Source organism: Gossypium raimondii, chromosome 8 (assembly GCF_025698545.1).
Source record: "Gossypium raimondii isolate GPD5lz chromosome 8, ASM2569854v1, whole genome shotgun sequence".
Lineage (NCBI taxonomy): Eukaryota > Viridiplantae > Streptophyta > Magnoliopsida > Malvales > Malvaceae > Gossypium > Gossypium raimondii.
In genome coordinates this window covers 5,645,409-5,657,425 of record NC_068572.1, presented here as the reverse complement: position 1 = coordinate 5,657,425, position 12,017 = coordinate 5,645,409, and the positions used below count along the sequence as shown (strand labels likewise).

At 32.0% G+C, this 12,017-nt stretch overlaps 2 protein-coding genes across 2 annotated transcripts; one reads left to right on the top strand and one right to left on the bottom strand.

Annotated features, from left to right (window-relative positions):
- Window positions 1-1,060: 1,060 nt before the first annotated feature.
- LOC105790497 (60S ribosomal protein L13a-4) lies at window positions 1,061-3,346 on the bottom strand. The gene is made up of 4 exons (XM_012618131.2): window positions 2,973-3,346; window positions 2,412-2,528; window positions 2,228-2,315; window positions 1,061-1,379 (listed from the first exon to the last, which is right to left on the bottom strand). The coding sequence occupies exons 1-4, from the start codon at window positions 3,242-3,244 to the stop codon at window positions 1,236-1,238; spliced, it is 621 nt and encodes a 206-aa protein (XP_012473585.1). The 5' UTR covers window positions 3,245-3,346; the 3' UTR covers window positions 1,061-1,235.
- Window positions 3,347-4,988: 1,642 nt separating this feature from the next.
- LOC105790496 (vesicle-associated membrane protein 721) lies at window positions 4,989-9,073 on the top strand. The gene is made up of 5 exons (XM_012618130.2): window positions 4,989-5,390; window positions 6,840-6,981; window positions 7,237-7,357; window positions 7,918-7,980; window positions 8,626-9,073. The coding sequence occupies exons 1-5, from the start codon at window positions 5,201-5,203 to the stop codon at window positions 8,770-8,772; spliced, it is 663 nt and encodes a 220-aa protein (XP_012473584.1). The 5' UTR covers window positions 4,989-5,200; the 3' UTR covers window positions 8,773-9,073.
- The last annotated feature ends 2,944 nt before the right edge of the window (window positions 9,074-12,017 follow it).

Below are 12,017 nucleotides of genomic sequence, written 5' to 3'. Positions count from 1 at the left end.
ATGGAAACGATATCTTTACTCACAGTAGCTATACTATTAATTGATAGGTGCACTTGCCTTTGTCGGATTTTTAATTGGTTTACAACTGCAATCACCTGACTGGGTGAACTAACCTCTAAACTACTATTCTCCTCTCTCTATACTATTCTCTTATTAAGCATTGTATCAACAAAAGTCAAAGTTTAAGAATCCTGAACAAGCCCATGTAGTTAGAGGAACTAGTTTTTAAAGGAAACCTAGCTCAAAATGATCTCGCTTTAATTAACAGCCTTCAGTTTACTTTGTTTTGGCTTAAATAGGACTGTTTATGCCTATTTGTGATTTATGTTTGAAAGTTCTAGCAAAAGTACAAGTATCACAAAATCTCTGTACTAACTTTGGATCACAATTTAGTTTCTTTAATGAAAAATTGGGCAAATTAATCTTTATATGTTAGATGAGTGAGCAAAACAAACCATCCGTTAAAATTTGATGTTTATATACAAAGTACAATAACAAATTTACGCATTTATTCAATTTGACTTACCCTGTTATTAAAAGTAAACGAGAATATTTTAAAATTAACAAGGTCAAAAGGATTAATAATAAATTATAAAAATCAATTAAGCTAATATAAAATTTAAAATTTATTTAAAAATCATAAACAAAGTTTATGCAACTATATTTTTATTAAAAAATAACAAAACCGACTATATTTATTGATACCAAGTTCTTCCATACTCATATAATGTCGACGAGGTAATTAAAAAAAAAAAGCTGCAAATTGCAATCCAGTTTTTTATTTTATTGTGTTTTATTTTCAAGATAGAAATGGCAGATTTCCGAAAATATTTAGAGCAAAATAAATGTCGCAGACATTGATTTTGAAGTCTGGAGAATGTAAACCAAATATCTTTTATTACTCGAGCTTGAGCTTATTGATGCAATAATTTTTAGATTGCACCTGTGATGAAATATTTGTTCAAAGCAACCCCTTGCTCCAATAATTGATTCATCAATTATCAAACATATGAAGCTTCCATAACAGTAGCAATGCCAATAGTCTTAATGCATCCACCAATTATAAAAGGCATATATGAATTATATTTGAATGATCCTACACCAAAAAGTTCATTAAAAAAAAGGGACAACCCAAGATTCAACAAAAATTTTAACCTCCACATCTCAAAAGGAACTAAATAGTGAAACCAATAACCTTTAACAAAATTGTATGAAACTAGCTAGCCACTAGAAATTCAGTACTTAACTGGGGCAAGGATGTCGAGTTGAGAGCCGAGTTTCTCTTCTGCAGTCTTCTCGGCTTTTACCCTAAGCTTGTTCAGCTGCTTCTTCCTCTCATATGCAACCTGAGCCCTTTCCTTCCTCTTCTTCTCCAGCTCCTGATGTCCACAGTTTAGTTAGAAACAATATTTTTAGTACTGTAATTTATCTATTAATTTCACATCCTCAAGTTCAAAAGAATGGCTTCTAAGAAAAATTTCAAAGGATAAGCCATAATAATACATAAATAAGGGCACTTGACATAAATAACATATATTTACAATTAGAAATGCAAGACATAAAGTCAAAATCCCATTGGGATCCCTTAAAAGGTAAAGAAGTAGAATTCCTGATATTTTTCCTTGATGCAAGTACAATTTTAATTAGAGATCAGTACAGTAAAAGCTTTAAACAGGACACATCCTACTCTACTACTGATCTATGTTACTCCAACTCTACATTCTTCCTAAAGTACATTCATCCGATGTCCATGTCGGAGACATTCAAACATGGAAATGAGGATATGATCATCTGAATAAGATGAATTTCTGACATTCGCATCTTCTCCGAAAAGCTCTAAGAGAAAAAGAAAACAAATCCCTGGATTGAATGTTACTCCAACTCTACATTCTTACTAAAGTACATAGGTCCGATGTCCATGTCGGAGACATCAAACAAGGAAATGAGGAAACAATCATCCAAATATATATACGACCATCCAAATAAGATGGATTTTTTACATGCAAATCTTTCCTAAAAGCTCTAAGAGGAAAAAGAAACACATCCCTGGATTGAATGTTATCTCAACAACTAAACATGCAATTAAAACCAAGCAAATACAAAGTTAACCAACACAAACTTAAGCCATACATTAAGTTAAATAATGCTTCTCTCAAAAAAAAACAATGGTATGGATGGATTGAAGAATAGCCAATTGCAACGCACAGAATGACAATATAAAACTCACCCTGATTGTGTCATAATGGTTCCATCCAACCTCAGATGACAAGCGGCCCAACAAGCAGTACTTGTGTCCCTTCTGAAGCCTCAAAACCCTAATTTCATTTTTGAAACATATCAGGAAAGAATTACAAGAAAAATCAGACTTATATATTGCAAATAAAAAAAAGAAAGACAATTGAGAAACTTACTTAAGAGCATCAGGGATGACCATCCTCTTAATCTTATCATATGGGGAAGGAATTCCCTCATAAGCTTTCAAACGAGCAAGGGCAGCCGCTCCACGCTTAGTCTTATGAGGTATCATTCTGCAAAGGTCATTACGAAATTGCAGTTGGATTCAGCATCAATTCTTTACAGAAACAAAAACCATTTCAATTTAGCTCTAGTTGTTTCAACATCAGTTAAAAATAAGACATTAGTCTTATGAGGCATCATTCTGCAAATGTTGTCATCGATGAAATCTTTACAGAATTGCAGTTAGATTCAACTTCAATTCTATATAGAAAAAAGAAAAGATAGGAATATTTACAAAAGCCAGTTCAATTTAGCCCTAGATGTTTCAAAACCAGTTCAAAATAGAACAAGTCTTATGAGGTATCATTCTGCAAATGTTGTCATTATCCAGGAATTATTTAGAAAATTGTAGTTGAATTCAGCTTCAAATATTTATAGAAACAAAGAGTAAGATTGAAATCTTTACAAAAACCAATTGAATTTAGCTCTAGATGTTTCAAAATCAGCCAACTGACCCGCGAACAGTGCGCCAAAAGATCTTGGCGGGAGCTCGGAAATGGATGGGACCATGAGAAGGTTTAGTGTTCATCCGTTTGCGGAGGAATCTCATGTACTTCATCTTCTGTCGAACGAGTCCTCCCGACATGCAGATCTCCTCGCATCTCACAACCACCACTTTCTGGCCGTTGAGCAGCTCCTTGGCCACGATCGAAGCCAACCGCCCCAACATGTGGTGGCGGGCATCCACCACCACCTTCTTAGCGCACACTCCAGATCCGGACACCATTGCTTTCGCCTTTTTGGAGCTCCCCTTCTCTCTCTTTCTCTCTGGAAGGAACCGCTAAGCGGAGAAGAAAGAGGGTTTATATACGAATTACAGTGAGGTCCCTAGGGTTTTCTTTTCAGTTACCCAGTGTTGAACTGTTGGTGTGTGATTCGGTACGCTCAGATCTATGGGTGTAATACTAGAACGAGGGAGAATTACCAGTAAATTTACGCCATGTCAGTAATTTGACTATTTTATTACTAAAATGAAAAAACAATAATGACTTTGGGCCTTCAGTTCGGAGCATGAAGTCTAAAAGATCATAGATTAAAAAAAAAGTTTAGGCCCAATAAGTTTTTCCTTAAAGAAAATCAAAATTTTCAAAATTGGACCCGTAATCAAATTGTTTAGACCATCGGTTAATTTAATATATTTGTTCTATTCAATTAAATAAATTATAAAAAATATATATTAATGACGGAAAATAGGTTCAATCGATTTAAAGATCAATCTATCCAACTCTTCTCTCCAGATTGATACCCCAATTCGATTCTCGATTTAACCAATCGATTTAGTTTAGTTTAAAAAACATTAAATTTGAAGAGATGAGGTAAACAACCACCACACCACATGTTTGTTGAGTTGTATTATACTTTCAAGATGACATGTATTTGTGAATTTTTTACTTAAATTTTCTCCTTTGATTTCATTGCACCCTATTTCTTCTACGTCTTTTTTGCTTCTATTTTGAGCACACTCGAATAAGTAGTTCGAGTTTCGAGTTCAAATCAAGTTAAATTTTACAATTCGAATAATTTAAGTTATAATTTGAATAACTCAAATAACATATTAGTGTAAATACACCTATGGACCATGTCAATTTTGAAAATAAGCAAATTAGTCGCTCTCAGCAAAAATTACAAAAAAACTAAAATTATTTTTTAAAATTCAAAATATTTATAAAATTCTAAATTTTATATTTTTTAAAAATTATAAATTTTAAAAATATTAAAAATATAAAGAATATAAAAAATTTAAAAATATGAAATAATAGTTTTAGGACCTAAATAAATAAATTAATTATTCGAGTTTATCATACTAACATGTCTTTTTTCCCTCTTATTTTGGTTTGAAAGAGTTCTTAAAAATATCAAATTTATGTGTTCTAATATAGAATTAATTATATTGCAATACGATTTTAATTTGACATGTTTAATTTTTTAAAATTTAACTCGAACAATTCCATTCAATTTAACTCGACTCGAATTTCATTTTACTCGACTCAATTCAAAAAAAATTTAAATCGAATTAGGATGATAAAACGAGACTCGTCAACTCAAACTTTTTTTCGTTCGATTCGATCAAACGCTCACTCTTACCCACCAAATCCTTCCTTAGACATAAAAATCTTTTGGTAGAGGACTAATGCCTTCCATGCGCCATTTCACGCAAGGATATACGACATTTGCTTAAAGATTGTCAAGTTATTAAGAGATGTTGGAATTGGATATACTCTTCCGCACGAGTCTCTTCCATTGTTGGTGGAACTTGGGAGGACTGACTTGTGGCAAACTTAACACTGATGGGTCCTGGAAGCAAAATTCGAATTCGGCTTACATATAAATACGTTATCAAAGCGGAACAAATATGAGAAGCACTGGCTCAGAAGTTGAAGCCACGTGTCAACATTTATATTCCTATGAGATTTTCCATTTAGATAGTTACATATATCGTACAGATAGATATGGAAGTTTTAAATTTAAAAATCGAACCGGATCGGATCTACACTGAATTAAAGATCGACCGGTTACCTTAGCTTCTCATCTAAGCGAAAAAGACAAAGGAAAGTCTCCTTCCTTTCCATTTCTTTTTCCTTTTCCAAAAACCTCCGATACTTCCTCTCTCCCTTTCCTCCGATTCCATATCTCTCTCTTTCTGCTAGGGTTTGGGAGTTAGTGAAGAAGGGGTTGTGATTTCATGGGGCAACAATCGTTGATCTACGCCTTCGTGGCACGAGGCACCGTGGTCTTAGCCGACTATACGGAGTTCACCGGAAACTTCACCGGCATAGCTTCTCAGTGTCTCCAGAAACTTCCTTCTTCAAACAACAAGTTCACTTACAACTGCGATGGCCATACCTTTAACTATCTCGTCGATAACGGCTTCAGTAATCTCTCCTCTCTCTCTCTCTCTCTCTTTTTTTTACTATTTTGTTTATCGATCTGTCCGTGGTCTGCCTTATTTTGCTGCTTTGATCTGATGGCGAAGCTTGTTTTTGTTCTCGTTGTTGTTGGTCGATTTTTCTTAGCTTTGTTTTGTGTTATTTGTTTTAGGTTATTCAAAATTATTTGTGTTTAGCGTAATTTAATACGTAAGAGAGGAAAAAGAGATAGGATCAGTTGGATTATTTTTAGTCCAGGAGAAGAGATGATTTAACTTGTAATTGAAACTTCTGAAAACTGAGTTTGTCTAAAAGATTGAGTGTTTAGCCGATTCAAATGAATTAAACTCGCATAGAAATATTGTGATGATTACCGCTTTCTTAGCCACATATTGAAGCAAAAAGAAGTGGATGGCATTTTGATAAAAGAGCAAATTGTAGCGTTTTTGGAGAATTGGAAATGAGAAACATAAAAGCTTTTATTAGCAATTGAACTGCCTTGATTCTACTTTTATATGAACAATTATGTATAGATGCATGCGATAATTTAATCATAATTTCATATTCGGAAGAAAATATGAATAATTTTAGTTTTTACCTTGCTTGCTTCTTGTGATAACTGAGTATGATTCAAATTTTTTGCAATTTTCATTTCCGTCAAGTGTATGATTGGCTGATTGTGTGCTTTCCAAATTTTAGTTTGAAGGCTCTGTTTGCTTGTACTATATATATTGGAGGATTTTTAACTTGCTATGCAGTTTGATTACTGGTTTACATTAGCAAATAATTAATTCCCTTTCATTACATCCCTTATAGTTGTAGACTGAGAAGCATGAACATGGACATGGAATGTAGGTACAATATAATACGAAAGTGGTGATAAGTGAAATTTTAAAATATTAGGATGGGCTGGGTTAGGTAGGACAAGACAATAAAAATAATTTTGTATAATAATATAAAACTGATTTTTTTAATTAGACATGAACATGCCAGTAGTTTTTCAATATTTAATTTAAAATTTTGAATCTTAAAAAACCTATTCGAATCAAAATGCTTATTGTTAAAAGGAAAACCTTCATCATGTCCGGGTTTGTCCATCTGTTTCATGAACATGTTTTGACCAATCCGATTTTATTACTTTTTTGGATGTGTCATCATGCATCCAACATGTATTTTAACGTGTCAAACACATAATTGATACTTTCATGCTCCCCTAGCAGAAGTGTTCTTACTTCATAGGTTGTAGAAGAAGAATGAGCAGTTTGCTCCATTAGTGTTTTAATTATGTGTTGAAAGACAGAAAGCCTAGGTATTCGTTTCAAAGGGTACTTTTGCTATTTACACGATATATTTTCCTGTTATTTCCCTACTTGTGTTTTGTTGCATCCTCCCTCATGAATATAAGGTTACCTATTTACTTGTTTGAGTTATAACTTCATTCCTTCCTCTTTGCAGCTTATTGTGTGGTTGCTATTGAATCCGTTGGCAGACAGGTTCCTATGGCATTTCTTGAGAGAATTAAAGAGGATTTCACCAAGAGATATGGTGGAGGAAAAGCTGCAGCTGCCCCTGCAAACAGCCTGAGCAAGGAGTTTGGGTATTTTCTTTTCTTTGACCGTAAAGAACTATGTTATTTAGACTCGGATGTGAGTTTCCAATACAGCCATGATCAATTTTTCTAAGTTTTTCCATGTATTTGGAATATCTTAGTAGGGTCACATCTCCATGTCATATATGTGCGAGACAAGGATATTCCAATAAAAATAAAGAGTTAGAGTAACATAGTTTAAGGAATGTCTTCTTTGGTGTCAAGTAGATTGATAGCTATGCTTTTATTACATCATTAATATAGGCCAAAATTAAAGGAGCATATGCAGTATTGCATTGATCATCCTGAGGAGATCAGTAAGATTGCCAAAGTGAAAGCTCAAGTTTCAGAAGTTAAAGGAGTTATGATGGAAAACATTGAGAAGGTAATTATCGACTCAAGTTTATCTTTAATAGTTGGCTTTTTGTACATGATAATATGGACTGCTATGTGATGGTTTTAAGCAATGTTTAAAAAATCCAACAGGAGATTGAATTAGTGACATAAATTCAGGGTTGTACTAAATAAGGAGTATTAATAAAAAAGGGTTAAATATAGTAATTATTTAATAAAATATGTGTTTGGCCAAAGGATGTAAATTTTATTATAAATCCAAAAGGCTAAATGTTCTAATATCATTAAATTCACTAAAGTTTTTATAAAGAATTTTAGTAAGCAAAGCTTAATACTAGTCCTTACAGTTTTTCTGGGGTTTGGTTGTTATTGGTTCAACCATTTATCAGCCAGTTCAAAAAACTCCTGGTTTAATGATATATGCTGGACAAACGGCCTACCGATTCTCAATTCAACTAGTTTGAACATCTGGTTTGGTTATTTGAACAATGGTTTTAAGTGAGAAGAGTCTGGCTTTACAAAAATTTGGGTCATGGATGATAAAGCATTTGTGATCCGTTTTCGTGTTTTTAGTTAACCAATTTTTTTCAGGTTCTGGACCGTGGTGAGAGAATTGAGCTTCTGGTGGATAGAACAGAAAATCTTCGCTCTCAGGTCAGCTAATGGATATTCATATTGTTCTACTTTAAAGAATTGTGCAATGTTCTCTAAAATTGCATTATGGATAGGCCATAACCGGGCCATTATTTGGGTTTGCTAGGTGACTCACTTTAAAACCATGCTAAGTGCTAACCTCTTACATATTATCAGCGTATATTTTAAAATTATTAAAATAGTTAGCATCATTAGTTAACTCCATTGTTTTCTGAATCTTCACTGGGGTTTAAGATTATATATAGACTTGTTACTCAAACTTGGGTGCAAGTGTTAGATTTGGTTTTTGTTCAAATTGTTTTGAAGTTTTTTCATGTATTTTTAAAGGGTTAATGGAAGGTTATATGCCAGACTCGTAATCCAGAAATCTGTCAGGTACCGTAACTCAAGAAAAATGATAAGTCGAAACAATATGGGGTCTATTATTGGGGTTTGTTATCTGACTAATTGGTAAAAACATGAAAGCAAAACCTTCAAGTTAAATGTGGGGATCCTTGAACATATGTGATCATTCCAATTGTGAATTTCTTTCATTTTAAAAGCATTTATTGTTCTCAAATATTCAAGGGGTAGCTGAATAATTCAATTCGAAAACCCGAAAATTTCTTACATGATTCTCCTACTGGTGCTTCTTTTGAATTGTAGGCACAAGATTTCCGGCAGCAGGGAACCCAGATGAGGAGAAAGATGTGGTTACAGAACATGAAGGTAAAGCTTATAGTTCTCGGAATCTTGGTCGCTTTGATCCTCATCATTGTACTGTCTGTTTGTCACGGCTTCAAATGTTCATGAATTGTATGTGCGCTCTACATTCCATCGGCAACTCCCAGATCAGAATTATTGCAATCACAAGTAATGTCTAATGCTCTTTCTAGTTAGATTTCCTTGTTCTTTTTTTTTTTTTTGGAAATCACATGTGGGTTATGTATAACCATATCAGAAGACTGTATTTAGAATATAAGTTTGTGTTTCTGGATCCTTTTGATAGTAGTAAGTTTGTTGATGTGTGGAAATATGATTAAGCATCTTTGGAAAATTAATCTTGATTAAAGTATTTTCAAGTTATCCTATAATCAAGCCTTCGGGTTTTTTTAAACTTTTCTGATAATATATTTCATATTATGTATATAATATTTTATTGTCTATGTCTTCTTCCGGCCCAAAATTCGTTTTATTGTTTAAGATATATTAAACTAGTAATATTGCCCGCATACTTTTTAATCTTCTATAATTAAAATTGATATAATTAATAAATGGACGTGAAAGTTATAATAATTTATAATTTGGTCAAATTTTGCTCTTAGGCCTTGTACTTTACTTAAGTTGTGGATTTGTATTTGTATTTTAATTTGATTATTTTAGTCTCTGTACTCTTAGAATTTAAAATTTTAGAATGTATTAAATTATAATCGCATTTACAAAAAATGAATTAATAGATTTAATGATTTTCATTTACATTAAGGTTAAAATTTTGAAATTAATTAAGACTGCATAATTCGGGACTAATAACATAGTTTAATCGGACATATTTAATTGTTATCATTGTGTCGAATTAAAAATAAAAAGTATAAAAATTAAAATATAAATATCACAGTAGTAGAATTTAGTTGTATAAGTTTTAGATTAAAATTAAAATAATTATATGGTATATAATATAGTATTTGATGTAGTCTAATTATATTTTGAGATTTACTTACGAATTTAATAAAAGGTGAAAGCAAATATTTAATTCATTTACTATCAAAAGTTGATAAAATAAAAAAAATATAAGTAATTGAAAATTTTGGGTAGACTTATTACATATCATCAAAATTAATCATAGTTATAAAAAAAAAGCGTTGTAAATAATTAATAAGATAGTTAATCATTTCTTTATAGAATTATTATTGTGTTGATTGTTAATGAAGAATAAAAATTCACAAACATGTTTTGAGCATATCTATATACCTATTAAACTTAAAACTAGTGCAAATCTTTTAAGAATGTTTTTAAAAAATCTTACATACGCTCTGACAAATAAAAATAATGCTTCTCTTTTTCAAAAGAATTTATATTTGTGTATAAATTTATGTATTGATAGCTAATTATGTATTTATTTTAAGATTTATTAATGAGGTGTGTGGTCAATTGTGAGTGTACTTATTACTAAAGTGTAGGTTGAATAGTTTCTCTAAGGAAAAGAAAATGAAATATTTAGTGGGAATAGAAACCTAATATTTTTATATAAAATGATTTTTTTCTTTTGATAAGTTACTTAAATTTCCTTTATAAGAATTTGGTACGGCTAAATACATATTTTTACCCCTAAAACTAAAATGATATGAATTGATATTTCAAATATGAAATTTAAATAAAAGGTACGAAAGAAGAATGTGAATAATAATAATAATAATAATAATAAAAGATATTAGAATTAGAGATGCAAGATGCGAGATGCTACATTCGTTGTCAAAGCAACTACGATTTCATCTGCACATCAAATCAATAACTTATGCAAGCCATTGTGATCCATTCTTAATTACGATATGATATTTAATCAAATCCATGTTCAAAATGAGCTTGCGAAAGCTCTTACGACAAATCGAGGTTAACAAATGACTAAAATGTAAAATTTTCAAGTTTACTTGGTGGATGTCGCAACATTGGGGGGGAATCACATAGCGACATCAAAGGCAAAAACTCACTAACGTGACTTTAACAGGGGATGTTGTGACTTTGAGAAATAGTGATTGTCGTCGCGACCATGGAACAAGGGATGTTGCAACATTACAAAACTATCGAACTCACGTCATGACGTCGAGGAGACTGTGGTGGCGATATCACCTACTGGCGAGCTTTCGTCGCGACGACAAGGGATTGTAGTCGCAACATCACCTATTGGAATTACAACATCTCTTGAGCATTAATTCAAAACAACCTAACGAATATAGTCATTTGCATAACTAAATTCATTTAAGCCTTATACCACTTACAAATATACCTTAAACAATTCATTTATTTATATTCAATTTAACATTTATTATCTAAAGTACCAAAATGACCATTCACGATACAAAATTGACTCAACTTTAGATACACACCTTATATTGAAAACATAGAGAAACTACACAAATATTACTGAGTCGAGAGTTGCGGTTTGGATGCTAATTTACTCAGAACCTCGAGATCTACGAAATAAACAAACCATACACTGAGCGATAAAAGCTCAATGATACTTTCATTCTTCAAGACAATAAAACAATAACATTAACATGTTAAGAATAAAATTAATGCATGATCTAATTTCAAACCATTTCAATTCACCATTCATGTCCCATATATCAAATTTATGCACTATCTTATTTTGACAAATTCATATGAACATATCATACCATGCTTTCTACAACAAGTCACATTCACTTTCATTTCATAACATACCACTTATTAGTTTCATTATCTCATTCTTTCTCGAATGTTTGGATTTGTTTATATCTATATCGGCCCTCAGGGCTCATTTTAATTGATTCGCATAATCTTTTACATGCTATCATTTGCCACATTTCATATATATACACAACATATCATTTTACATTATCATTTCGTAACAAATGTCATTTAGCAAGTTCAAGTTTTATAACTCCTATAAACCGAACACAGACTCAAGACGGATACATGGATCATCCAACAATCACACCAATCCGACACCCAATGCCTGGAACATCCGAAGAATAAATTACGTTCCACGCCTCATCGGTATAAACATAAGTAAAACCCCCGTACACTAATCCTATAGCATGCCAACTATACCAAATTTTGCCCGAGACAATTAATAGGTAACCAATGAATCAATACATATATGTTCATGATCACATATCATAGTTCATATCATGCTCATTTATGTTATGCTTAACTCAATTCAATTCTCGACATTTTGTATCATCATATACAAACTGAGTCATGAGACAAGTAATAAGCTTATTGCAGTAGCTAGCTTGCAACAATAATGCATATATATTGAACTCAAATCATAAAAGTACAAATCGTATTTTCGTCACTTG

Bases quoted from the DNA above. Each gene is read 5' to 3' on its own strand.
- LOC105790497 (XM_012618131.2), bottom strand. From the start codon at position 3,244: ATGGTGTCCGGATCTGGAGTGTGCGCTAAGAAGGTGGTGGTGGATGCC. The intron at 2,529-2,972 runs GTCAGTTGGCTG...TGACCTTTGCAG, and splicing joins TTTTGGCGCACTGTTCGCGG to AATGATACCTCATAAGACTA. The intron at 2,316-2,411 runs GTAAGTTTCTCA...AAATGAAATTAG, and splicing joins GTCATCCCTGATGCTCTTAA to GGTTTTGAGGCTTCAGAAGG.
- LOC105790496 (XM_012618130.2), top strand. From the start codon at position 5,201: ATGGGGCAACAATCGTTGATCTACGCCTTCGTGGCACGAGGCACCGTG. The intron at 7,358-7,917 runs GTAATTATCGAC...AATTTTTTTCAG, and splicing joins TGATGGAAAACATTGAGAAG to GTTCTGGACCGTGGTGAGAG. The intron at 7,981-8,625 runs GTCAGCTAATGG...TTTGAATTGTAG, and splicing joins CAGAAAATCTTCGCTCTCAG to GCACAAGATTTCCGGCAGCA.